Source organism: Pelophylax lessonae, assembly GCF_965119305.1.
Source record: "Pelophylax lessonae genome assembly, chromosome: 4".
In the NCBI taxonomy this organism is placed as follows: domain Eukaryota; kingdom Metazoa; phylum Chordata; class Amphibia; order Anura; family Ranidae; genus Pelophylax; species Pelophylax lessonae.
This window is the reverse complement of record NC_138771.1, coordinates 234,976,710-235,003,312: the sequence shown is the minus strand read 5'-3', so window position 1 is coordinate 235,003,312 and position 26,603 is coordinate 234,976,710. Positions and strand designations below refer to the sequence as shown.

The following is a 26,603-nucleotide window of genomic DNA, read 5'->3' as shown; positions in this document are numbered from 1 at the left end:
TGTGGCTACTTGTGTAAGAACAGAGATCAACGGACCTACATAGTAGAACCGTGTGATCTCCATTCTTACACAGGGGAGAATGACAGGCGGCAGTGTTTACATTAGCCGCCTGCCTTTCTCCCGCTTTAACGGACGATCGCGAGTGCCCGGCGGACACGCGCGCGGGGGGTCCGTGAGCGAGCGGGAGCGCGCCTCCAGCGTCGCGCGCTCGCTCCCCAGAGCCTCACAGGCTAGCGACGTACACCTACGTCGCTTTGCCTGTGAGGGGCTGACTGCCGGCGTAGATCTACGTTAGGCAGTCGGCAAGTGGTTAAACAGTTGTCCCCAGACAAGTTTTACCCATTTAAATATTTCCTTTCACCTTCTGTTATTGTGAAAACAAGCATAGGGTAGGCATATGCCAGAAGTTACAGTTAGGGGAGAAATAAACATGAGGGCTTGCCTGATGACTTTTTAGAAAATGTTTATATCTGCATATGTGTAACTGCATTCGTATTTCACTGCATGTTTTGGGGGAAAAGGCGTGTATTCTGAAACCAAGGATGAAGTAGAACCACACATTTACCACTATCACAAACAAAGATTTCCCAGCACACTTAGCAGCCAGCCTTCAAAACAAGAAAATTGACTCTGTCTAACAATTCACGTTAAAATAAGAGGAATTTGTTTGCACACATTTGCAAATATATGCATAAGCCACAGTGCCTATATCAAGGCTCCTCTGTGTACTGTGGTCCTAACTCTATCATTTTCAAAATCTCCTAAATTGGAGCACATATTGTAGTGGATAGATTAAGGGCAGGTTTGTCTGAAAAGAGCCCACCTCTCCTTAAAGGCACAGGAATGCACGGGATCCCCCGCAAAAACACAATGGCAGCTGAAGGCATCCATTGCATCCCTGCATCCAATTCAACGAACTGTACAATAAATGCAACCACCCCAACCTATAACTGGCCTTTGCAGTAAGGTGCATGGAATAGTTATAGGTTGGGTGGTTGCCACTTTTTTGTACATCTGTTCACTTCTATGTGCAGTGATAAACTGTGCGGGAATTAGAGTTCCTAGCTTTTTGCATTATTGAGATCACTGATTTAGAGCTCTGTCCCTCAGAACCTGGGCTTCAACACCCATGCTGTTAAAGTCAGCGAAAAACAGGGTTAATCAGTCCTTGAGACAGAAGATCCACACAATCCAGAATTGTCCATGGAGGGCCTGACAGGAGTCTTATCAGGTCAGAGTACCACATCCGCTTGGGCCAGTACAATGCTTTCAAGATCATCAGGATGCCCTCAATCTCGATCCTATAAAGTAGGCAAGGAATGAGTTTCAGGGAAGGAAAGCCATAGATCAAGCTGTGTTGATCACCAGAGCATCCACTGCTTCCTCTAGAACAGCGGTTCTCAACCTGAGGGTTGCGACCCCTATGGGGGTCGAACGACCCTTTCACAGGGGTCACCTAAGACCATCGAAAACACATATTTCCGTTAGTCTTAGGCAGGGAACACACCGCGACACCGGCACCTGAAAAAAAAAATAGCCGCAGCCGGACCGACAGGTACACTGCGCTGGGGAAAGCCGACGGTACATGCACGGTGATGTGTTGGTGCCGGGCGGCACCATTTTTAAATGCAAGGTGCCTCACCAAAGTGGTAAGTGAGACCCCTCCGCAGCCCTTGCATCTCCTCAGGAGATGCAGTGCTGTGGGCATGGTACCAGGAGATTCTCCAGAAGAACTTCCTGTACCATGCCCGCAGCACTGAATCCTGTACTATGCCCGCAGCATTGCCTCCCCTGTACCATGCCCACAGCTCTGCATGTACCATGTCCACAGCCCTGCATCATGCCTGCAGCCCTGCATCTCCTACACCATGCCCGCTGCCCCTGCATTTCCTGCACCATGCCTGCGGCCTCTGCATCTCCTGCACCATGCCCACAGCCCCTGCATCTCCTGCACCATGCCCGCGGCCCCTGCATCTCCTGCACCATGCCGTGGCCCTTGCATCTCCAGCACCATGCCCACAGCCCCTGTATCATGCCCGTAGCCTCTGCATCTTCTGCACCATGCCCACAGCCCCTGCATCTCCTGTACCATGCCGCAGCCCCTGCATCTCCTGCACCATGCCTGCGGTCCCTGCATCTCCTGCACCGTGCCCACGGCCCCTGCATCTCCAGCACCAAGCTCACAGCCTCTGCATCTCCTGCACCTTGCCCGCAGCCCCTGCATCTCCTGCACTATGCCCGCAGCCCCTGCATCATGCCCACAGCCTCTGCATCTCCTGCACCATGCCGCAGTCCCTGCATCTCCTGCACCGTGCCCACAGCCCCTGCATCTTCTACACCATGCCCGCAGCCCCTGCATCTCCTGCACCATGCCCGCAGCCCCTGCATCTCCTGTACCATGCCCCCAGCCCCTGCACCAATTTGTAACAATGAAAATACATCCTGCATATCAGATATTTACATTACGATTCATAACAGTAGCAAAATTACAGTTATGAAGTAGCAACATAAAATAATTTTATGGTTGGAGATCACCACAACATGAGGAACTGTATTAAAGGGTCTCGTCATTAGGAAGTTTGGGAACCACTGCTCTAGAAGATCCCAGTACCTGGGGACAAATCTGTTCAATTTGTTGTTGAGCCTGGAGATCAGAAGGTCCACATCCAGCATATGCCACCTGTGGCACAGTTCGTGGTACAACTCTGAGTGTGCAGACCATTCCCCTGGGTCCAGGCACTGCTGGCTGAGGAAGTCTATCTGCCAACTGTCCATGAGTGGGATGTAAATGATGAAAATGGCTGGAACATGAAGTTCTGCCCATGAAAAGATCCACTCTACCTCTCTCACTGTAGCAAGACTTCTGATTCCTCCCTGATGACTGATGTGTGCCACTCCCATGGTGCTGTCTGACTGAATACTGATTGGATTACTCTCCAGCCAGGAGGTTTAGTATTGCAGGGAAACTCACATCGACTAAATTTCCACACTTCCCAGCAGAAAAAATGGTATCCATCGTAAGGATCTTCTAGAAAACCACACGGAAATAGTTTCGCAACTCCAGAACTGGGTTCCTGATCTGCAAAGCCAGGGGCACTCTAATATTTTATACTAGATAAACTAGCCTGTCCAATGACTTAAATGGCTTGTCCCATGGTGACAGGATTTTGTGTTATAGAGGTCTGGATTGAAAATGGGCAAATTGGATTGCCTTGACAGCCTGCCACTAGCCACAGGACTCTCATCCAGGAGTGAAAAGTTAGAAGATCCCTGGCCTGAAGAATCTGAAGAGTCTAAGAGTGAAGAGTTTAAAGTTTATCCTGGAAAAGAAAAAGAAAAAAATTCTCGCTTTAGTGGTGTCTACGACCCATATATTATTTCAAACAAGTCAGATTTAAATCATACTTCTGAAGGTCTGACTTCAGCCTAACCTCTGGAAGGCCTGAACAGTGTGGGCTATGTTTTTAGCCAGAACTCAGGTCAACTGTTGATATCCCACAATGGATATCCCTGATAACATAGTAAGGCTAGCACAAGAGCCAGCATCTTGGTGAATAATTACAGTGCAGAGGACAGGCGAATTGGCATGGCCACAAACTGGAAATGCAGCAGTCCCAGAGATAAGTAAAGGAATTTCCAATGGGCTGGAAAATGGGGATATACAAGTATGCATCCTTGAGGCCAGAACAATAAAGGGAGGCTAAAACAGACCTGGTGGAAGTTAAACATTGAATTTCTTCTGAAATTCAGGGCCTCGAGATTGAAAATATGGTGGACACCTTCTTTTCGTTTGGGAAATGTGAATAGGTTGGAGTAGAACCCCTAGAGCCATCAGGGTCAGCAATCAGCAGTACTAGTAGTGCTGTTAGGCCAATAAAGTCCTGCATTACTATTGTAAACATTACCCTTAATAGAGCATTAATGCCTGATAGAGCTAAAAAGGTTCCAAAGATGGAAGACTCTGGCAGATTGCTGTCTGGCTCTCAGTACAGCAGGACTGGCCCCCTTATGTCTAAAATTAGACATGTTGCACTGCAGATGAAACATGCTCAAGGTACCAGGAAAGGCCTCCAATACTCACAAACGCAACTGCTGAGAAGGTGACCAAGTCACTGTAGGTGCGCAGCAGGGATGAACTAAGGAGAGTTCCATGTGTCTCTTGCAGTAAAAACAGCAGCAATAAGGTACTTCTCCATTGTTAAATGGCAGGAAAGAGCACCAGCATTTAATACCTCATTGTTAATTCCTTCTGTGGTAAAACAGATGGAAAGCTCTAATGGAGGCCAGTGATGGTAGTATTGAGGTAGCCCCCGATGCTCAACCCACACAGCGTACTCACAAAGAGAATTTTAAGAGGCAGGGTCAAACTTAAGAAATGCCATGGCTCTGGACCTGGAAAGATCTCCAAGGCTAGCTTTACCAGTACATGCATGTCTGGAAAGTACCACAATGCAAAGCCTAGTGCCTAAAGTTCACATTCAAGGCTAGCACAGGTGCATATAGAGAGCAACTCAAGAGGGAAGTAGCAGGAATCTTGATTTAAATAAAAATTTGTCCTGGGGCCATCCTTCCAAGACACCCCTTCCAGGACTTCACCTTTACCAAAAAACTGCCTATGCAGGTAAGTGGCACCTGCAGATGAAAATAAACTGGCCGAAAGTCTCTCAGAGATGGCATCATCCTATTCTGCCTTGCTGCTAGGACATTGCTAAGACACTAACACTACTAGTTGACATCTTCTCTGTGAGTTTTTCGGCCAGGCTTCAGGTGGTACATAAATGGCCTACACCTAGCCCAGCAAGGGTATTATCCAACTTTAGACAAAGCTGAATGGTTTGTTTTTATCTACTGGTGCCCTTACCTGCATAGGCATTTTTTAGTAAAGGTAACTAACCCTAAGGTAACTAACCCTTTAATCTTATTACCCATATACTACTAGTTTCATGGGTCTCTTTGGGTAGGCCAGATTTCTATTTTTTTTTGTTTGCTTTCTAGATTGGCCATTTTGGGTATGACACTAGTAATTTATATTCTCTATCCCCTGGGATTTTTCCTTGGATTACATCTGCCCATGAAAAGACTAGACTGTATACTTTGTCTCATGGTTAGTACCTGTTTTGATCTTGTCTCGTTGGCTTGTGTATGAACCAAGATATAAATATAATTACCAATGGGGTATTTGTGAATTACTGTATTACTGTATCAGTTTTACTTATTTCCCTGTTATTTCTAATCGGGCACATCAGGAGTTATTTTCATAGTAAGTATTCTATATGTTCTACCTTTTAGTGCCCGACATTTTTACTAATTTTGGCGAATTAGTATATATTTATTAGCCCATACCTGGCTATAAAAACATGCTAAGGATTTAATTTCATATGATTCTAGAGATATAGAACTGTGTGGTTTAGCCCATTTCCTTCCTTTTATTGGTTCCCTTCTATAACTCCTCCCAGCCTCGGAAGATGTCACTATTTCTCTGCACAAATATGTTGTTTTTGTAAGCGTATGGTAAATTTTGCATGTCTATAGTTCATGGTATTATGTGCTCATGTTGAACTTTTTATTATTTTACTTTTCAAAATCCCCCTCCCTCCCCCCTCTTATGAGGATAGTCCCTCTTTCCTTTGTTTTGGTCAAAGTGTCTATCTGAACATTGTAAACGTATATATCTTCGCATCTATATTTATTGTATACCTTTTTTTAATTTTAGATGTAAGATGTTTCATAATAGATATCTGTCAAGTCATGTCATAGCGGCAATAACCGCAATAACCGCAAAAAGCATCTCTGACTCGATACATACAGTAATCCCTTTATGTATAAAACAATTGACTTTATGTACTTCTGTTTTTAACCTTTATAACAAAACTTTTAATGTCAACATTTTTAAAAATATCTAAATGTTTTGATGTGTAACTTTAATACCGGTGGGTCACCCTAGAACACCCCTTTTCTATTTTTTTTTGTTCCTATGCTAACAATTTGCACAACTTTTACACATTTTTTTTTTTCCTGCAAGAGCTGAAAATAGGAATAAAAAAGCTCTCCTAAAGTGAAATACATAAGTTCATTTTGAATTTTTGTATTTCTGATCTATTAAATAATAGTCCCACTAATGCAGTATCATTTTATTTATCAGACTTTGTAGATTATAGTTGGTGGTAAATGTATGGGGGTGCAAAAGTTACGCAAACATTACAGGAAAGTGCATTTTTGTTTCCCATTTTTTCTACTATCTATTCCTGAATAAATCCAATGAAAAAATATATTTGTCCCACCTTTCTTATATACCATACTGTTTGCTCAGCACTGTGATGGCTGGTCATTAAGCAATCCTAGGGGTACAGGGTAGGACACAGCCAGTGAGAATAAAGCTGGTTGTTACTTGCACCCTGAGTTTCCGGTATGAAGGAGCACAGGGACCGCATGCTGCATGCAGGCACCAGAAGGTTCTTGGCATTTGTCACAAGTAAGGCCTCATGCACACAAGGCATTTGCCCATCTTTCCTAGACACCTTTCCTTCTGGCAGGAGCATTTTGGCAGTAACAATGCTTGTAAAAATGCGTTAACATGTATAGGTGCATCAAGTGCTTGGGCATTAATACATTTAATTGGCCAGAATGATAAAATAATCTAACAACTGAAATGAATCAACGCTCCAGTGCTTGATGCACCTAGTGTTAACATGCGTTTGGATGTGTCAAGCATTTTTTCTGCCAAAATGCTGCTGCTCCTGGACATGCACGCAGTGATTTTTTTTTCTACCTCTAAATGTCTATTAGAGATGGGCATGGGTGTGTCTGTGCAGCGGCAGATTCGGGAAATGTCTCACTGCCTGTGATTAGCAGAGTGCAGTGTCGGCTTTCTGGTGAGATCAGGCACATGGGGACTCGAACACGCCTACATGTGCATTGACACATAGGGGCATTAAGAGGCAAAAAGTGTGCCTGAGGCCTAAATGTTTAAAAATGGTTTGCTGTAAAGGACCACTATTGTGATGAATATTCTACTGTGATTACTGTATGAGTGTTTACATTCTTTTATTACAAATTACGTACTTTATTCATATTTTTTACCATTGTTACTGCTGTGTAAAAAAAGTTATAAAGTGTACCTTTTGAAAATCATTTAGTGTTTGAAAAGGTTGCAGCATTTGTTCAACGTCTTCTGAAACTTCTTTTTCCTCCATTTTCAGATGTTCAATCTGTGGTCTAATTGCAGTAGTATCAGCAAGGGTGGATGCTGAATCATTTTGTACCTCAGTGGATCTATCTATATTGTCTCTCACACTTTTTTTCTCCACTGAATGGTTCTTAGAAGCCCCAGTCCCCATTTTGGACTTAATTCTTCAAACAAAAGGGAAAATGTATTCAAAATCTGAGGAGATATTTTGATACCTGTTGAAATAAATAAATACTTTTAAATACATTTGTGATACAAGTTATATCACAGGTAACTAAATGTATCAAAGCTATAAGACTGCAACAGCATAAACAACAACAGCATTTGTATTACTATAGACTCTAATTCCCATTAGATAATGTGTGAATTAATTTTTCCTGACACAAGCATGACAGCATACACGTATGGGTATAGGCTCCACCCCTCGCCCAATCAGGACTGGTTATACTATATAAATGAGTCGCCACCCCTAGGCGGCATTCTCTTTTTCTTCTGCAAATGCTCAACCGGTTATAACTATGGAAAGAAGATCTTTATTTTTTCCCTCACCTTGCCGGATTCATCTGGCCAGCCGCACAGGTTCAGCCTCTCTCCTGTGACAAAGCTCCCTCTGTTCGGGTGTAAACCACCTATACAAGGGAGGCCTCCCCCAGGTCCAGGTACCGGGGTGCAGGATACTGGTTTCTGGATGCAGGTCAAACAGTTCTACCTTGTTGTTTGTTGGGACTGATCCAGTCTCTCCTCCCTGGTGAGTTGTGGCCCCACACACTATTTGGTTACTCTGGTACTCTGTGCATGTTTTGTTTCCTTTGCAAAATGCTAGCATTGTTGTTAGAGCGACTGCCCCCTTCCAAGATGGCGCCTTGCCTACTTCCTGTGGCTGTACTGCCGGCTGCCCTTTCCAGATGGATGTGTGGATCGGGATGGCACCAGGCAGACTTGTGGTCGATAGGGAGCAGCAAAATGGCGTCGGGATAACTTCCAGTTCACGGTAGTAGCGACCGGGAGCACCAGTTGGCTGCCTGAGGGTGTATTGGTGGCCACATGTTCAGTAATCGAGCCTATCCCATCAATTTAGATCCAGTTAGGGATGTGTGCTGCACAGGTAGGTAAGCTAAACCATAGGCTGCCATGGTTTGTCATGATTATTATGCTGTTAATATGTCAGGCTGCCAAAGTAGAATAATTTTCTGTTTATAGTTCTGTTTGTTTCATTAATGCCTCGCAGGTTTTGTTTTGTCTGCAGTACTGCTAATGTGTGGCCTTATATACAGAAGAGTTGAAGGCAAACTGGACCAGTAATAAGTCTCTGTGATATGCGATGCCTGAGTGGAATTTAAGTGACCAGCGATGCAGTATGCTGTTCCTGTAGTATTCTGTGTGGTTAGTCAAGCCCTATGGCTTAACCCACTGACTGCATATGCCTCTTTCTAAAGTGAATCCACTCCTATTCAAGATGGAATCAGTGATGTCTAGATTTGGGACTAATCCCTTAGGCTAGTCACCTAGGCTCAGAACAAAGTTGGTGACAAGGCCTGAGAAAAGCTATAGAAGATTTTGAAAGATCCATAATCATCTTCCTTTGGTCGCCTAAATCCAAGTCTGCTCTTCACTAGGAGCAGCAAAATTCCTTTCACTCAAATTTGCCCAGGTGTTATTGCAGGAATTATCGCAAATTTGGGCAGAGGAGGCTTAGGATCGTTAGGGACTGTGCAGTAAGGAAGTCATTGGGGTTTTCTTTCCACTCCCCCAACTCCTCTAATTGCCACTATAGTTCTTTAAAGCTTTAAGCAAATGTTACCAAAACTTGTTCTAACAGTGAGCCATCGATCCAGTGTTCTTAGTCAAAAAGAGGATTTAGGCAGGAAATCGAATGAAGAATCAAACTCCAAAACTTCATATGAAGTTATTGAGAACAATCATTCAAACCATTAGATAAAGCAGCTGTAGTTTTCTCTAGATCTAGCTGATGTGTACATACGCTTTTCGGTACACCCATGCTTCTGACAGTTTTACTTCAGGTCCAATCAACAACCTTTGGCCTTTCCACATACTCAATACATTTTTCCAGAACATTGCTTCCAGTAGTGGCCATCTTGCGGAAGCAAGGGCAACATGTTCCATAGCTGGAAGACAGCCTGCAGGTGGCTTGACATAATCAGGTCCTGGCAAATTCTGAATCCGACTCAGATCAAATTTGGACGGATCATCAGCTAGGGAAGGCCAACTCATCTCATTATAATAATGATATTTTGGGCACCCAGGAGAATACTGTAGAGTTTCCCTCACAGAAGGTGACCGTATTCGATTCTCACTTGGGGCAAGTCCTCAAATGATCGAGAAGTAGTCTGCAGTAATCCATGCAGTCGGCTGGACTCACTGGAAGATTGAGAACATTATAATCTGACCTTCTAAGGTAATGGAAGATTTGCTTCCTACTCCACCAGAGAAGATGATCCCACATATGAGACAAGTCCCGTTGGTGGTGGCTAAAGATAGTTAATCTTTTCAGCTTTCATCAGCTTCCTGGCATACCAATCATCACAATCTTTTTAATTTCTTGGTATACACCTCAGTAACCTCCTAGCTCAAGGTCAATGACATATGCCAATGGAGGACGTAGGGCCTAACATCAGGAGTGCAGTGATTCCCAAGGGTTGAAGTCGATTGGGCAGCACAGCCTAGGAGGCCTCAGTTTTGCTCCAAATAGTCGGTAAAGGTAATCGCATATCTTCATGGCAAGAAGGTATACAACATTATTAAACTTTTGTCAAAGGTATCTCCCATTCAGGTTTGCAAACAGTAGAACTTGTCTCATATCATCGTTCTTTGTGTGTCCCTAGACCAACAAGCAGTTCAATGAATCTCAAGCTGACAGTAACCTCTATGGTCATGAATGGAAGTTATTCCTGCAAAAAGGAGCTTCCCAGTGGATCTACTAACACCCAGTTGGGTCGGCAGGTTAGCCTATATAGCCACCAGACACAGTGGTCTCCAAGCTCCCCATCAGGATAAGTAGTCGTCCAGCTGTAATGAGGGTAATAATGTCCTGGTGGTCTTGCAGGCCGCGATGTCCTCAAGTACAGTCATTGGCCAAAGAACTTCCTATTCTCCTTCCTGAGATTTCAGACCTTACACTGTGGGGCCAAGTGTATCCATATTCAGCCAAATTAAATCTAGCAGCTGGGAGACCATGTATGGAAGGCTCATCTAGGGGTCTCACCTTTCACCGTAATTGAAACCCTGCGAAAGCCAGGACACCTGCTACAAACTTCAGGTATACTAGAACATGGGAAACCTCGCAGAATTTTAGGATGGAATCCTCTTCTCCTCACTGTAAAGAGTAAGATGTCTGCAAGTAAGCTGAGATAAGGGATTAAGCGGTAGTCAAGTCTTGGTCAGGTTGTCATTTCCTGAGATCCAAGGACCGCCGCACATCTTGGTAAACCAATTCCGAAAGGCCTGTACAGATTGTTCTTTCCTCTTAGAACTTGCAGTGCAACTAGTGTTGGGAAGGTTGTCCCACTCCTCGATTCTTCTGAGCAAGATTTCCTCAATATTTCCTATTTATATTTTCTAAGGCTATCACGTCTGGGAGAAGGATTTCAGATATCCAAGCGTCTAGCGGTAAACTACCTTATTGCTACCATTATCAAACAAAATAGATCTAGTTTTTTCTTCTCCAGCTCCATACAAAGGTCTGTATCCTTGCAGCTGGAACAGGACATAGACCTTCCAGCATGTCCAAACTGAAATGTCTAAGTCACCACAAGCTTGGGTAGTGGACTCGATGTGGAAGAAATATATGGAAGTGGCCCTTCTCTAGAAGGTCAGACAGTGGCCTCTTTAGGCCTGGCAGTATTAGAAGAGGACTTTCACTGTCCACTAGGATGATGGCATCATCTCGGGTCAAAGTAGCCTAGGGGGCTTATAGGGCAAAGATAAATCCATCAATCCAGTACAGAGTCCACTTTATCAGACAGGTGCCGTGCTCATGGGCAAAATTCATAGGTCCAGAATTATTTTTACAGGATACCAACTAGGTTCATATACTATAAACCCTTTTTAGCCTATTACAAAGTTAATGAAGTAACATTGGAAACAGGGGAGTTGACTTCAGTTCTAAGGGAGTTCTAAATCAGTCTAAGGATATGGGTTTTGTTGGCGTGCTACATCCCATACATGTATGCTGTCATGCTTGAATTTTCCTTTTCTGATGCATATGCATGACAGCATACAGGTCCCTCCCTTGGGGGTTTTGCATTTGAGTATAGTTACTAGAATGCCGCCTTGGGGGAGGAGACTCATTTATATAGTATAACCAGTCATGATTGGGTGAGGGGCACAGCCTATACCCATATGTGTATGCTGTCATGCTTATGCATTAGGAAAGGAAAATTACCATCAGGTAAGTACTGTATAAAATTTTCCTTTTTAGGCAGGGTCAATACTGGGGTAGCATTGACAAGGTTCTTGGCTAGTTTTATGGATCAATGAATACGTAAAAACGGTACTGCCATTATAAACATCAACAATGTAAAATTTTATAAAAACATAATGTATACAAAATATATCAAGTATATTATCAGATTAATCTTGTTATCCTAATGCATGCATACATGTGCGAATATAACTTGTGGTAAAGAATTAATTCAATAAACTTGGCAGGGTTTTTGCACATATGCATGAATGAAACAATACACGAACAGCAAAAAAAAATGGCTGCCGATCACACTCAGGATGCAGACTTACGGTGACCAAACTAAAAACCAAATAGTGTGAGATGGCTTCAGTTCTTCTCTCCATCTGCAGCAGAGGTCCCTCAGACCCATTTCAAGCTCATGTGAGCTTAATAGTTGAGGCAGTATGTGGGAGAACCCTATGTAACCCATGGTTACATAGCATCATCAGCCATAAAGAAATGTTATCCAGACAGAAGGATGAGAATCACTGTGTTGCCACCTAACGACGAGATGACCAGCCTGCAGGACAACAATTTGTGATATGCAACATAGTTCACCGGGGCAAGCTAAACTACTATATATGGTCCTATGCAGCCAAAATGGCCATACACATGATACACCCTTTAACCAAAAAAAAATGTATAGCACCCTAGAGGTAGGTGCTAGGTAAATGTATAGTGGGCCTTGTCTGTCTAACAGCAGGGCTGTGATTTATTTAGCTAGGGTGTCAGGGCTTCCAGATGTGCCTGCTTAGGGGAGAATTATCCCCACTGGCTCCTGTGAGAGGATTCTTATAGGGCAGTGTGGGAAACCCAATCAGGGGACACAGTCCAGCTTGTCAATAAACAAATGGAAGGGGCCATAGAGGACCCCTTGGAACAGCTGCAAGAAGGGATGCTCAAACCAACTTGGTGAAATTTAACGAAAAAACTTTATTAAGGATCAGAAATGACACATGGTCTAAAAATACCCCGTCTGAGGGGGACACATTGCAAATATCAGCAGGTATGATGAAAATAACAGAAAACATACATGATACTTAAAAAAAATGACACACATTCACAAAGCCGGCCACACACACACTCCGGAAGATCAAGACAGCAGAAACCTGAGCAGACCGCGTACATTCCGAATCGGAATTTGTGAACGCAGTAAGCTCAAGGATCTACTGACTGGCATGCCACAGTATAAAAAATCATCAAATATAGTGATGGACCAGGGTGGTTACACCAAATTACAAGGGATCATTACCATCATTGATGTTGTCGTTATAGCAACTTGATTCTACACGGCTGATGCGTTGATATCAAAAAGTCCTATCATGGACTAAACAATACATAAAGAAATTCCAATATTATTCTCAGTAGTAGGCTAAACCGTGACACTGAAATTTTGGATACCAATAGACTCGGAATTTCCAAAATAATTTCACCATTGGGAAGAAGGTGTCTGAGGGAGTGTCTGCATACCGAGTATGTTGAATAAATATGGAAGACCAGTCCCGTGATGATCAAGGGCAAATATGCTATTCAAGGGGGTATGATGCAGTTCCTCTTGTATGTGGGGCAACAGTGTCAGGCCGACAGACGTTCCTCTGGGGCAGAAAGTCACTTGCAGTATTTAAGAAATGGAGGTGCGGGAGCAGGGGAGAGACGCAGTGCTATGTGTGTACTGCGCAGGCTCACACCATGGTTAGGCTGAGTCCCATGGGGGTGAAATTGACCATGGGCCAAATTATGGCCTTCCGCTGGTTGGCATAGATATGCTGTATGTCCACAGGCAGCCTGGTGGTCACAGCCTTTTCTCTATCCCCTATCGGTAAATAATTTAATGCTCACCAAGCACTTGGGATCTTTTATCGAAGGACTTCTGCTCGTTTTCCTCGGGTAACGTTTAGATGGAGGCCCTGCATGAAGGTACAGCTTCGGCAAGCCACAAGGAAACAGCGCGTTCCAATTTGAAACCGGATTCCCGCGCCGTGGATAGGAGCCGGAGCGCATGAGTGGCTCTTCCGGGTTGTACGGGGCCGGCGTGTGACGTCAACGCGTTTCGCGTGCGTGACGCACGCTTCGTCAGGACGTCATTGGATGGTTTAGGAGGTGAATAAATAGGAAGATAACGTAATTGGTTAGTGCCAACAGGTGACAGCATTGCAGACACTCCTCCATCACCACCTCCTGCCTCAATTAAAAACCGGATGGAGAGTCTCCATCTTGTGGTAAAACAAAGGTAATGCTCTACAGTCTTCATCTACAGTCAATTATGGCGTGGCTCCAGGGCTACTACCGGCAATCACCGGAACTTCGATATCCCAATTAGAGATATAGGGCCAGTCCCTGGTCAAACGACATGGAACTCTTAGTCTCCGATTTAATCATTAGGCAATATCACCGCTATCACATTCCAAAGCTCCCTATACCCCGAACGCTGCCACTAGTCACATTATGGCAGTAATAGTGGGTAGGGAGTACATATGTAATATATACCGTGAAACTGTCACAAAGTGAAACAGATGCAAAAGGCAATGGTGGAGCTATTTAGATTCAAGCTAACTTCCGCTGTCAACCAAGAGTCTGCTGGGCATCCATTAGTGGACATTATTTGAAGAATTTTTCCACATTTTTGTTACTAAAGAATCTTGGGCCATGTTTTTGTACAATGACCTAGATCATATAGAAAAAGATATTTAGATATTCAGAACGGTAGAATCATCTTGGTACAGAGGATCATCTTGGTACAGAGGAGGCGGGGACAGCTTGGAACAAACAGCTGCTCATACAAAGGGATTCTCCCAAGGTTGGCCCAAGGATATCGGTGGGATAAATTAGTATAGGCTAATCACATTTAGGGTGAAGAATGTTTAATCACTATCTATTATGTTATTGTATGGCCCAATTTAATTATCATAGTCTGCCTAATTTAACACCTTATAGCCCACCCATAATCCTAGGGCTGAAGTTGACTTCATATGTCTATGGCTCGAGGAATATGCTGAGGCTCATGTCAGTATTCAATCCCCGAGGTGTCAACGTATTTAAACGGAAGATCCATGCTTTCTCTTCCTTTAAAAGGACTTTATCAAAGTCACCTCTTCTGGGTGATATTTTTAAGGCCCAGAAGCCCATTACCCTAAGGCCTGTCGGATCACTGCTGTGTTTTTCAGCGAAGTGTAAACCGATGGGAGTCTCTTCCTTAAGGCGTACGCTTTTGAGGTGCTCCCCTATTCTGATACGCAGTTGTCTTTTGGTCTTCCCTACATACATTTTGTGACAGGGACACTTTATTATGTACAGAACTCGAGAGGTAGAACAGTTTATGAAGGACTCAACTTTGTACGTCACTTTAGATTGTGAATCAGTATAGGTCTGTGATTTTATTACGTGAGTACAGATCTGACAATGACCACACGGGTACATTCCTTTAAGAGGTTGTAATTCAGTAAGCCAATTAGACTTAGTAGTATGTGTAAACTCAGAATGCACTAGGTGGTCATTCAGATTTGTAGCCCTTCTAGCCGTTAACAATGGACGTGGTCCTACTATTTTTTTTAGTAGTTCATTATTTAGTAAGACATGCCAGTGTGATTGAAGGATTTGTCTCACCTCATTCCACTGGCAGCCATATTTTGTGATTAGGCGTGGTAAATTAGGGTTCTCTGATTTTGATTTTGTTTGGCTCAGAAGCTCTTTTCTATCCCTGACTGCCGCTTTTCTTCTTGCTCTTCTGATCATCCGGTGTGAGTATCCTCTCTCGCGAAATCTCGCATAGAGCTCTCTAGATTCCCGTAGGTAATCTTCACCGGATGTGCAGTTACGTTTTATGCGGAAAAATTGTCCCACAGGGATCCCCATCTTAAGGTTGATGGGATGATGGCTGTCGGGCCTTAGGAGGGTATTGGCAGCTGTTGGTTTGCGAAAGGTAGTAGTAGTTAATCTTCCATCTTTAAGCTCGATATTTAAGTCAAGGAAGGAAAGAACTTTCCTATCAACCGTATAGGTTAGCCGGATGTTTCGCTGGTTGGCATTAAGTTCCCGACATAAACTGCTCTAGCTCAAGAGGTGTACCTGCCCAGACCATGAGCACATCGTCTATGTACCTCAGCCAGGTCAAAGCATGGCTGAGGTACATAGACGAGGTGTACACCACTTCTTCCTCCCACATGCCAAGATGTAGGCAGGCATATGACGGTGCCCAAGGGGCTCCCATAGCCGTTCCTCTAATTTGCTGGAAGAAGTTGTTAGAAAACTGAAAGACATTATTTAACAGGGAGAATTCAAGTAATTCCAAAAGGAATTCGTTCTGTGGGCCTAGTAGTGGGAATTTCTGTTCCAGGAAGTGGTATACTGATAATAAGCCCCATGGGTGGGGCCGGTGAATCCTCGGAGGAGGAGGAGTCCCCTAAAAAATGGCGACAATCTAAGAAAAAGTAACATCTATATACGCTCTACCAAGATGCCCAAATTCTGTGCTAACAAATGGCTGAATTCCTTCTTATTATTGGTTGCAGAAGACCTCAAACGGGTAAACTGGGACTCACTCTCCTCCGACCTCCGACAACCTCACACGGGAGGAACGAATTGCGTTACGTGACCTCAAAAAGGCCAGTGACATAGTCATCAAAAAAAGTGACAAAGGAGGTAATGTAGTGTTGTTAACTGCTGATAATTATGAGAGAGAAGTAAAACATCTCTTATCAGATGACAACACTTACAAAAAACTCCAACACAACCCGCTACCTGAATTAGTTTACAATATAAATGAAAAACTTCAATTCGCCTATGAAGCTGGACTAATTACTACCAAGGAGAAAAAATATCTCCAGGTACGAGAGTATAACATCCCCACTTTTTATGTCATACCAAAGATACACAAGAATCCAGTGGACCCCCCGGGCAGACCTATAGTGTCTGCCTGTGGGGGCCCACTGGACAGGATTGGTAAATACTTAGACTCATTGATCAAGGATCTTGTCCTCGACCTTCCCTCGTATGTGAGAGATACGGGGGACGTCTTGAACAAGATCCAAGATCTTGAGTTTACCCCTGGAGTTCTGCTTGTTGGTATAGACGTTGAGTCACTCTATACCTCTATCCCCCACCCATGGGGCTTATTTTCAGTATACCACTTCCTGGAACAGAAATTCCCACTACTAGGCCCACAGAACGAATTCCTTTTGGAATTACTTGAATTCTCCCTGCTAAATAATGTCTTTCAGTTTTCTAACAACTTCTTCCAGCAAATTAGAGGAACGGCTATGGGAGCCCCTTGGGCACCGTCGTATGCCTGCCTACATCTTGGCATGTGGGAGGAAGAAGTGGTGTACACCTCGTCTATGTACCTCAGCCATGCTTTGACCTGGCTGAGGTACATAGACGATGTGCTCATGGTCTGGGCAGGTACACCTCTTGAGCTAGAGCAGTTTATGTCGGAACTTAATGCCAACCAGCGAAACATCCGGCTAACCTATACGGTTGATAGGAAAGTGCTTTCCTTCCTTGACTTAAATATCGAGCTTAAAGATGGAAGATTAACTACTACTACCTTTCGCAAACCAACAGCTGCCAATACCCTCCTAAGGCCCGACAGCCATCATCCCATCAGCCTTAAGATGGGGATCCCTGTGGGACAATTTTTCCGCATAAAACGTAACTGCACATCCGGTGAAGATTACCTACGGGAATCTAGAGAGCTCTATGCGAGATTTCGCGAGAGAGGATACTCACACCGGATGATCAGAAGAGCAAGAAGAAAAGCGGCAGTCAGGGATAGAAAAGAGCTTCTGAGCCAAACAAAATCAAAATCAGAGAACCCTAATTTACCACGCCTAATCACAAAATATGGCTGCCAGTGGAATGAGGTGAGACAAATCCTTCAATCACACTGGCATGTCTTACTAAATAATGAACTACTAAAAAACATAGTAGGACCACGTCCATTGTTAACGGCTAGAAGGGCTACAAATCTGAATGACCACCTAGTGCATTCTGAGTTTACACATACTACTAAGTCTAATTGGCTTACTGAATTACAACCTCTTAAAGGAATGTACCCGTGTGGTCATTGTCAGATCTGTACTCACGTAATAAAATCACAGACCTATACTGATTCACAATCTAAAGTGACGTACAAAGTTGAGTCCTTCATAAACTGCTCTACCTCTCGAGTTCTGTACATAATAAAGTGTCCCTGTCACAAAATGTATGTAGGGAAGACCAAAAGACAACTGCGTATCAGAATAGGGGAGTACCTCAAAAGCGTACGCCTTAAGGAAGAGACTCCCATCGGTTTACACTTCGCTGAAAAACACAGCAGTGATCCGACAGGCCTTAGGGTAATGGGCTTCTGGGCCTTAAAAATATCACCCAGAAGAGGTGACTTTGATAAAGTCCTTTTAAAGGAAGAGAAAGCATGCATCTTCCGTTTAAATACGTTGACACCTCGGGGATTGAATACTGACATGAGCCTCAGCATATTCCTCGAGCCATAGACATATGAAATCAACTTCAGCCCTTGGATTATGGGTGGGCTATAAGGTGTTAAATTAGGCAGACTATGATAATTAAATTGGGCCATACAATAACATAATAGATAGTGATTAAACATTCTTCACCCTAAATGTGATTAGCCTATACTAATTTATCCCACCGATATCCTTGGGCCAACCTTGGGAGAATCCCTTTGTATGAGCAGCTGTTTGTTCCAAGCTGTCCCCGCCTCCTCTGTACCAAGATGATTCTACTGAGCATCTAAATTTATGACTGTTAAACTATGGGCCGTTCTGAATATCTAAATATCTTTTTCTATATGATCTAGGTCATTGTACAAAAGCATGGCCCAAGATTCTTTAGTAACAAAAATGTGGAAAAATTCTTCAAATAATGTCCACTAATGGATGCCCAGCAGACTCTTGGTTGACAGCGGAAGTTAGCTTGAATCTAAATAGCTCCACCATTGCCTTTTGCATCTGTTTCACTTTGTGACAGTTTCACGGTATATATTACATATGTACTCCCTACCCACTATTACTGCCATAATGTGACTAGTGGCAGCGTTCGGGGTATAGGGAGCTTTGGAATGTGATAGCGGTGATATTGCCTAATGATTAAATCGGAGACTAAGAGTTCCATGTCGTTTGACCAGGGACTGGCCCTATATCTCTAATTGGGATATCGAAGTTCCGGTGATTGCCGGTAGTAGCCCTGGAGCCACGCCATAATTGACTGTAGATGAAGACTGTAGAGCATTACCTTTGTTTTACCACAAGATGGAGACTCTCCATCCGGTTTTTAATTGAGGCAGGAGGTGGTGATGGAGGAGTGTCTGCAATGCTGTCACCTGTTGGCACTAACCAATTACGTTATCTTCCTATTTATTCACCTCCTAAACCATCCAATGACGTCCTGACGAAGCGTGCGTCACGCACGCGAAACGCGTTGACGTCACACGCCGGCCCCGTACAACCCGGAAGAGCCACTCATGCGCTCCGGCTCCTATCCACGGCGCGGGAATCCGGTTTCAAATTGGAACGCGCTGTTTCCTTGTGGCTTGCCGAAGCTGTACCTTCATGCCGGGCCTCCATCTAAACGTTACCCGAGGAAAACGAGCAGAAGTCCTTCGATAAAAGATCCCAAGTGCTTGGTGAGCATTAAATTATTTACCGATAGGGGATAGAGAAAAGGCTGTGACCACCAGGCTGCCTGTGGACATACAGCATATCTATGCCAACCAGCGGAAGGCCATAATTTGGCCCATGGTCAATTTCACCCCCATGGGACTCAGCCTAACCATGGTGTGAGCCTGCGCAGTACACACATAGCACTGCGTCTCTCCCCTGCTCCCGCACCTCCATTTCTTAAATACTGCAAGTGACTTTCTGCCCCAGAGGAACGTCTGTCGGCCTGACACTGTTGCCCCACATACAAGAGGAACTGCATCATACCCCCTTGAATAGCATATTTGCCCTTGATCATCACGGGACTGGTCTTCCATATTTATTCAACATACTCGGTATGCAGACACTCCCTCAGACACCTTCTTCCCAATGGTGAAATTATTTTGGAAATTCCGAGTCTATTGGTATCCATAATTTCAGTGTCACGGTTTAGCCTACTACTGAGTATAATATTGGAATTTCTTTATGTATTGTTTAGTCCATGATAGGACTTTTTGATATCAACGCATCAGCCGTGTAGAATCAAGTTGCTATAACGACAACATCAATGATGGTAATGATCCCTTGTAATTTGGTGTAACCACCTTGGTCCATCACTATATTTGATGATTTTTTATACTGTGGCATGCCAGTCAGTAGATCCTTGAGCTTACTGCGTTCACAAATTCCGATTCGGAATGTACGCGGTCTGCTCAGGTCTCTGCTGTCTTGATCTTCCGGAGTGTGTGTGTGGCCGGCTTTGTGAATGTGTGTCATTTTTTTTAAGTATCATGTATGTTTTCTGTTATTTTCATCATACCTGCTGATATTTGCAATGTGTCCCCCTCAGACGGGGTATTTTTAGACCATGTGTCATTTCTGATCCTTAATAAAGTTTTTTCGTTAAATTTCACCAAGTTGGTTTGAGCATCCCTTCTTGCAGCTGTTCCAAGGGGTCCTCTATGGCCCCTTCCATTTGTTTATTGTAGTACTGTTTTGGCTGCGGTGGCTCCCTACTTACAGCTTGAGACCAATTGGACTTCCAACGGGTCTCTTGACGGTTCTGTGTCCCGTCCATACAGGACACAGTAGTCTCACACTCTGGGTGCCTCCTTTGTCTCTAATACAGTCCAGCTTGTAACTACCCCAGAAGGCAGATTATGCTGCAAAGGATTCTGGGAGAGGGTATAAGTTTGGGGGGAAGTGTGTGGCACGGGGTCTTTGGCGGAAGCAGAGTCCCAGGAAGGAGAGTGCGGCTGTCTCTCTTCCTGTCTGAGGAAGGCAAATGTCTCAGGGTGCCTGAGAGTCCAGAGAGTGCTGAGTTGAGCTGAGGGGATTTGGTGTGCCGTGAGTCTGCGGAGAGAGAGAGAGGGGTCCAGTCCCAGGAAAGCCTACACAGGTCGTGAGTACTGAGGATTGCCCCTGGGGGTCTGCCTAAAGTTAGAGAGGACCACTCCGGAAGAGGTTCTGGGATCCAGTGTCAGCTAGCTGCAAAGGGTTTACCTAGGTTGAGGACCCTGAAGCTACAGAGGGGGTACATAGTCAGTGGACCCTGAAGAGTTCAAGGTTAAAGGGGGCACCTGCAGTTTGGGCCCTGAATTGCACAGATTGTGTCGGTTAAAGTGACAGCTATACAGATTTCTACTATATACTACCTCAAGCTGTGCCAGGCGGGGGAAAGTATTCAATGACTTTCATAGTACAACAGTGTCAGGAGTTCTACAGTTCTCAGTCTTGGATCTTCTGGACTATAAGTCGAGGATTCAGCACTTCTTCTGTTCTACAGAGTGTTCTCAGTGTCAGTGAGCGCCAACGGGGATTTCAGAAGTGAAGTCCCAATTGTATTTAGTTTAATTCTCATGGAGTATCCCACTCATTCCCTTCTTCCATCCCCTTTATTAAAAAAAAAAACACAAACAAAGATGCCGGAGTTGTCGCTGCTTCAGTTGTTACACCCAGGGTCACAGCTCACATGGGCTGGAGAGATTACCGGTACTAATGGCAGACCCACATCAGGCCATAGGCCTGGAAACCTTGCTACAAATGTATACACCCCAAATAGATGAGAAATCATTGAAAACACATGAGAACCCAATGCTTGAGACCAGAATCACAATGACAAAAAGAAAAAAAGAGTTTCAATCGCAAGCGAGTGCACTAAGACCTAAACATCACTTTATTATTACTCAATGGTAAAAACATGGTGGAAACGAAAATAAAAATAAAATATGAATAAGTAAAAACAATTTTTAGAAGATTTTTAGCAGTAGTGTAGTGACTGCAATATCCATAACAAAACACTAGGGGTATGTTTTTGAGCATGTGAATAGTTCCAGTACACCTCCCTTTTTTTCAGGGCTGAACCCTGATCACCTCTTCTTTTTGGTTTATCAGCCCTCAGAATGATTAGCATGATATAGATCTGAAGCGTGGAAACTAATGAAGTGATTGGCAACATTCAACTTTTGGTGCATGTTTACAGTAAATTATAAATACGATTCTGCATCTGATCACACGGACGTTTAGTTGTCTGAGCCACATATTGTACCTGGCAAAGCGTGATAATATATACCACATGCCTAGTGTGATAATTGATTAACTGATAGAAAAAGAACTCTTATTAGTGCATGAAGTAACCACAAAAGCATTGCCTATATATCTGCAGCTTGAACATCTGGGGGGGGACATTACACTTATAGACACCAGTGGTTTGAAGCCAAGTCCCAGTATGGGGAACAAAGGTGAATAAATTAGGTGAAAGCATTTGGTCTAACGTGTGAGCCTTCCTGGCCACAAATCTTGTCCCACAGCTCAATATAATACAAATCTTGTTTGCAATGACGCTGTGGAAAATGGGTAAGTAATCCTTCACATAGAGTCTCATTTCCTGAAATTCAATTCTGTAAGATATAGAAAAGACAACAGACAGATAGACAAGACATCTCCCTTTGGTACAATGATGGGATATACTCTTGTAGGTATAGTTATTATTATGGGGGGAGTTCACCAATAGATCACTTCTAGACATGTTTTTAACCTTCACTTGCGCTCTCCGAATAGATAATTTATTATAACCTCTCTCTACGAATTGATCCTCCATGGAACATACCTCCCTATCAAAGTCTTGGAGAATAGAACAATTATTCCTAATTCTGATAAACTGTCTTTTAGGAATACACAATCAGCAGTTACCAGTGAAATCTACAAGCCAAAATAATAACTTCAGAGATAAAGGTAGCTGAATTATATGTAGATGTTAACTTTGATTTGGTGTACCTATTGTTTCGTTAATATAATCAACAATCTCACTAGCTAATTGATATGTTTAGAAGTAGACAGAGATGAGATCTAAGGTTTGCATTTATCTTCACCTTCTTGTATCATTACTCAGTTTAGCCCCTTCATGCCTAAAACAAATCTAAATGCCTAAGCCAAATTTTGCAACTTCGACATGTGTTAGTAAAATTGTACATAGCGTCACAACTACTTAGTGTATCCAGGTGAATTATACCTTGTTTTTTTTTTTTAGGAAAATGTGGGCTCTCTTTTGGTGGTAAATGGTAGCAAATTTTGTACTTTCTTTTCCTGTCTAAAACACACTGATACTACCCGTGTCGGTTCACACTGATCCGACACGACTTCGGGCGACTAATGCCTTCGCCCGTGCACCGCGACTTCGGCGCGGCTTGCAACAACTTCACATAATGGAAGTCAATGCAAGTCGCTCCGACTTTGCAAAAAAAGGTGCAGGAACCTTTTTCTAAGTCGGAGCGACTTGAGTCGCTCCTATTAGAACAGGAACCATTGCACAGCATGGACCGCTACTTGTCCAAGTCGCCTGACAAGTCGGAACAGTGTGAAACGGCAGTAACTGACACTGATATCAATTTAGAAAAAAATGTTTTTAAATTCTACTCAAAATATGTTGACTGTGACCTTTGACCCTGGCCTTGACCGTTGATCCTGACCTTGATCCTAACACTAACCCTTGCAAACCTTGATCTTGTTGTTTCTTCTTTATTTGTTATTCTTTCTTTTTATTTGATTTTTTTTTTTTTTTTTTACACACTTTGCTTTGTTTACGAATCCTCTCCCACAAGAAGGGAAAGCTACAATGTACCTTTCTCTTTATTCAGAAGATGAATTAAAAAAAAAGGGCGGGCTCACAGTGACTGATTGTTAGTACGAGACCCAGGGCTCTTTGTGAGAGCCCAGTCTCTGTGCTGGGAGTGCGGCATAGATGCGGCCCCACTTCGGTGAGGCCGCATATAGAGTATGTGTGCAATCGGTGGGAAGGGATTAAACTGCATATGTTTGTGATAGATTTTAATTAAGTCAGTGCTAACAACCTCCTGTGAAGGGTTTTAGGACTGAACTATGACATAAACCCTTAGGTGTTTGTTGATGGGGGAATTGAGCTATTTTCTTTGTTGCAGGAAAGAAAAGAAAATCATCTTTCTCTTACGTCCTTTGACAGTCGCCGCCCATTCATACAGTCTTCACGATTGGGTATTGGCCTTCTCCGCAGGAGCAAGCTAGGCAGTAATTTTGTTAATACAGCAAACATTAACTTTTAGACACAAGGGGCCGTCCCTCTGGCCTATATCCTCCAGCCAGTACCACTCTAATCCATTTCTTTGCTGCCTAGCGTCAGGGGTAGGCTAGGTTTTCCCTGCTGGGACCTAGTGTCTCAGTTTTTTTTCTTGTTTTATTTCTGATAAGTGTTTTTTTCTTTTAAGAATAGCTTTTTATTTTTTCTCACCTACGCTAGTTAGTCAGAATTTGGAGGACTACAAGCGTAAGCAGAACTGGGCCTCGTACTGGTTAATATAGAACCTTATGGAGTCCCAGTCTGCCATCGAGCGTCGCAGGCTTTGGTACGCCCAGGCCTCGCAACGACAGTGCCCCTAGGAGCGGGGACGAGCCTGCAAAGTTTTTCTATCTTTGCTGGGATGTCTCAACGTCAGAACACCCGGGGTTGCTAGCATCCTTCCTGGCTGACGGCACCCCCACCCAGGTGGGAGGTCTCCTGTGTCTTAGCGGTGCCCACGTTCGGTGTATGGTGAGTACTACTACCCCTCTGTCCCTGGGAACAGGTTTTTGAAGGGGTATTGAGTGGGCCCACTCTGGGGATGGCGGTACATGTAAAGTTTGCTGTAATATCCCCCTCATGGCCGTAGGATGGCCCCCTGTGTCTTACCTTCCCTGTGGGGGCGCTCCTGTGGTGCAGACCGCCATACCGGGGGGGGGGGTGATGGGGCTTCCTTCTCCCCGGGGATGCTCTGTGCAGATCCCCGTGGGGGTCAGTGTGGGTGTTTTCTGCGGCGTTTGGCGCTGTTTCGCCCGGCCGCCATGTTTGGTAAGGGGTGGCTGCTTGGCCTCAGAGTGAGGGCAGTGGCCATTTTCCATCATCATTGCCAGCGCCGATCGGGCACCATCTTTAGTGTGGGGGGATGTCCTGTCTGGGCAGTGGCCATTTTCAAAGTGCTTTTCCTCCATTTGACTCTATCAGGCACCATTTTTTTGTGGCTCAGGTCTGGCTTTTGCCTCTAGGGGCATGAGGTCACTTCCTCTTTATAATCAGCTTTCTTAAAAGCAGCGTGGCAAGTATAGGTACACTGTGGGGGGATTTTACTGGTTTTCTCTGGCTATTTTTCTGCTAGCACTCTTTTGTCAGTTTAGCTTTAGTTAAGAGAAGGGTCTCCACCTGCAGTGCAGTTTGCGATAGGGGTCCGTGGGAACCACCGTTTTAAAGGGCCAGTGTCATTTTTTTGCACTTTGCTAATATGGAGTCCCAGGATAGTAAATTCCCCACAGACCTAGTTGGTGGTTCAGATACTCCTGATCCCACTCCCTTAGCCTCTTCATCTGCTGCACTTGAGACTTAAGCGTCAAAAGTTGATCTGCTGATGTTTGACCGAGTTACAAAGAAACGGCCTATGCCCTCTCAGTCTTCTGACTCAGAGCCTGAATTGGTTGCCACGGGCGACGTCCCCCTTGAGTGGTCCCCGTTTTCTTAGTCAGATGTGGAAGAGGAGGATTCTTCCTCTGGGACAGCACGTGACCGCGCTGCGGTAGACGCAATTATTAGCTCCGTTAAGGAGACTTTAAATCTTGATGATGAGCCCTCCATGGCAAGTAAGCGGGTTTTCTTTGGGACCCGCAAGGCCCTGAAATTGGGTCAGGTTTTACCTTGTCCAAAGGAGTTTCAGGAAACGGTAAATGACCAATGGCGTCGCATTAAGCAGACGCTGGTAGTAGCTAAGAGATTTAAGTACCGTTATCCCTTTGCGGATTCGGTTGATACTCGCTGGACTGTGGTTCCTTAAGTGGACCACACTGTTTCCAGACTGAATAAATCCACCTTGATGCCCGTGGAAAACTTCCCGGTGTTTAAGGACCTGGCGGACAGATGGGTGGAAACGCTTTCCCGCCACATGTACATGGTGGCGGGTTCCCTGCTGAAGCCGGTGTTTGCCTCGGTGATGGTCTCTCAGACTATCACAGAATGGGCCAAGGTGCTTAGGCGCACTCTGGTAGCAGAGTCGGTTTCTGCTGCTGCGCTGGACATGTTGGATCAAATGGCACAGGCCTTAATGTACCTGTGTGACGCGGCTTTGGACGAGGCTCCTTTGGTCGCACGTCTATCTGCGGTCGGGATTGCAATCCGCTGCATTATTTGGCTGAAAAGCTGGTCGGCCGACCACGCTTCTAAAAAGACAGTGTCTGCCGTCCCTTATGCAGGGGATCGTCTTTTTGGTGACTCTCTGGATGAGTTGATCAAAGGGGCTTACTGGGGGTAAGAGTACTCTCTTGCCTCAAGTCTTGAAAGGTAAATCTCCCTACGCTAAGCGGGGTCCCTCCTTTAAGACTAACCGGGGGTCTTTTCGTGCCTTTGGGGCACAGGAAAAGGGTAAGTCCTTCAAGGCCTCCAGTGGTCACAAGAAATTTTGGGCGGATAAGCCCAAAACGGGTCAAGCTGGGTGAGCAACCCAGTCCACCCCTACCTGAAGGGACGCCCTCACACATATCAGGGGAAGGGGGACGTCTGGGTTGTTTTCCCGAGCCCTGGCTGTCCGACATTCAGGGCAGGTGAGTTTGCGAGCTCATTCGTTCAGGGTACAAGATCGAGTTCCGATCTTGCCCCGCAGACAGATTCTTTCCATCAAATCTCCATCTGACTCCCGATCGTTTCTGGGATCTACAACGGGCGGTTCAAAATCTTCTCGCCCAAGGGGTCATCGTGCTGGTCCCTCCGTGGGACAGGTTTCGGGGGGTTTACTCCAATCTGTTCACAGTGCCC

The 26,603-nt window shown here is 44.5% G+C and overlaps 1 protein-coding gene across 1 annotated transcript in view; it reads right to left on the bottom strand.

The window, feature by feature from the left end:
• LOC309552408 (uncharacterized protein) overlaps positions 1 to 26,603 on the bottom strand; it is a 171,797-nt gene that overhangs the window by 138,730 nt on the left and 6,464 nt on the right. The window contains exon 2 of the mRNA XM_082253358.1: positions 7,119 to 7,350. Coding sequence (XP_082109484.1) covers positions 7,119 to 7,337 — 219 coding nt within the window. The 5' untranslated portion in view covers positions 7,338 to 7,350. The remainder of the gene's footprint in view (positions 1 to 7,118; positions 7,351 to 26,603) is intronic.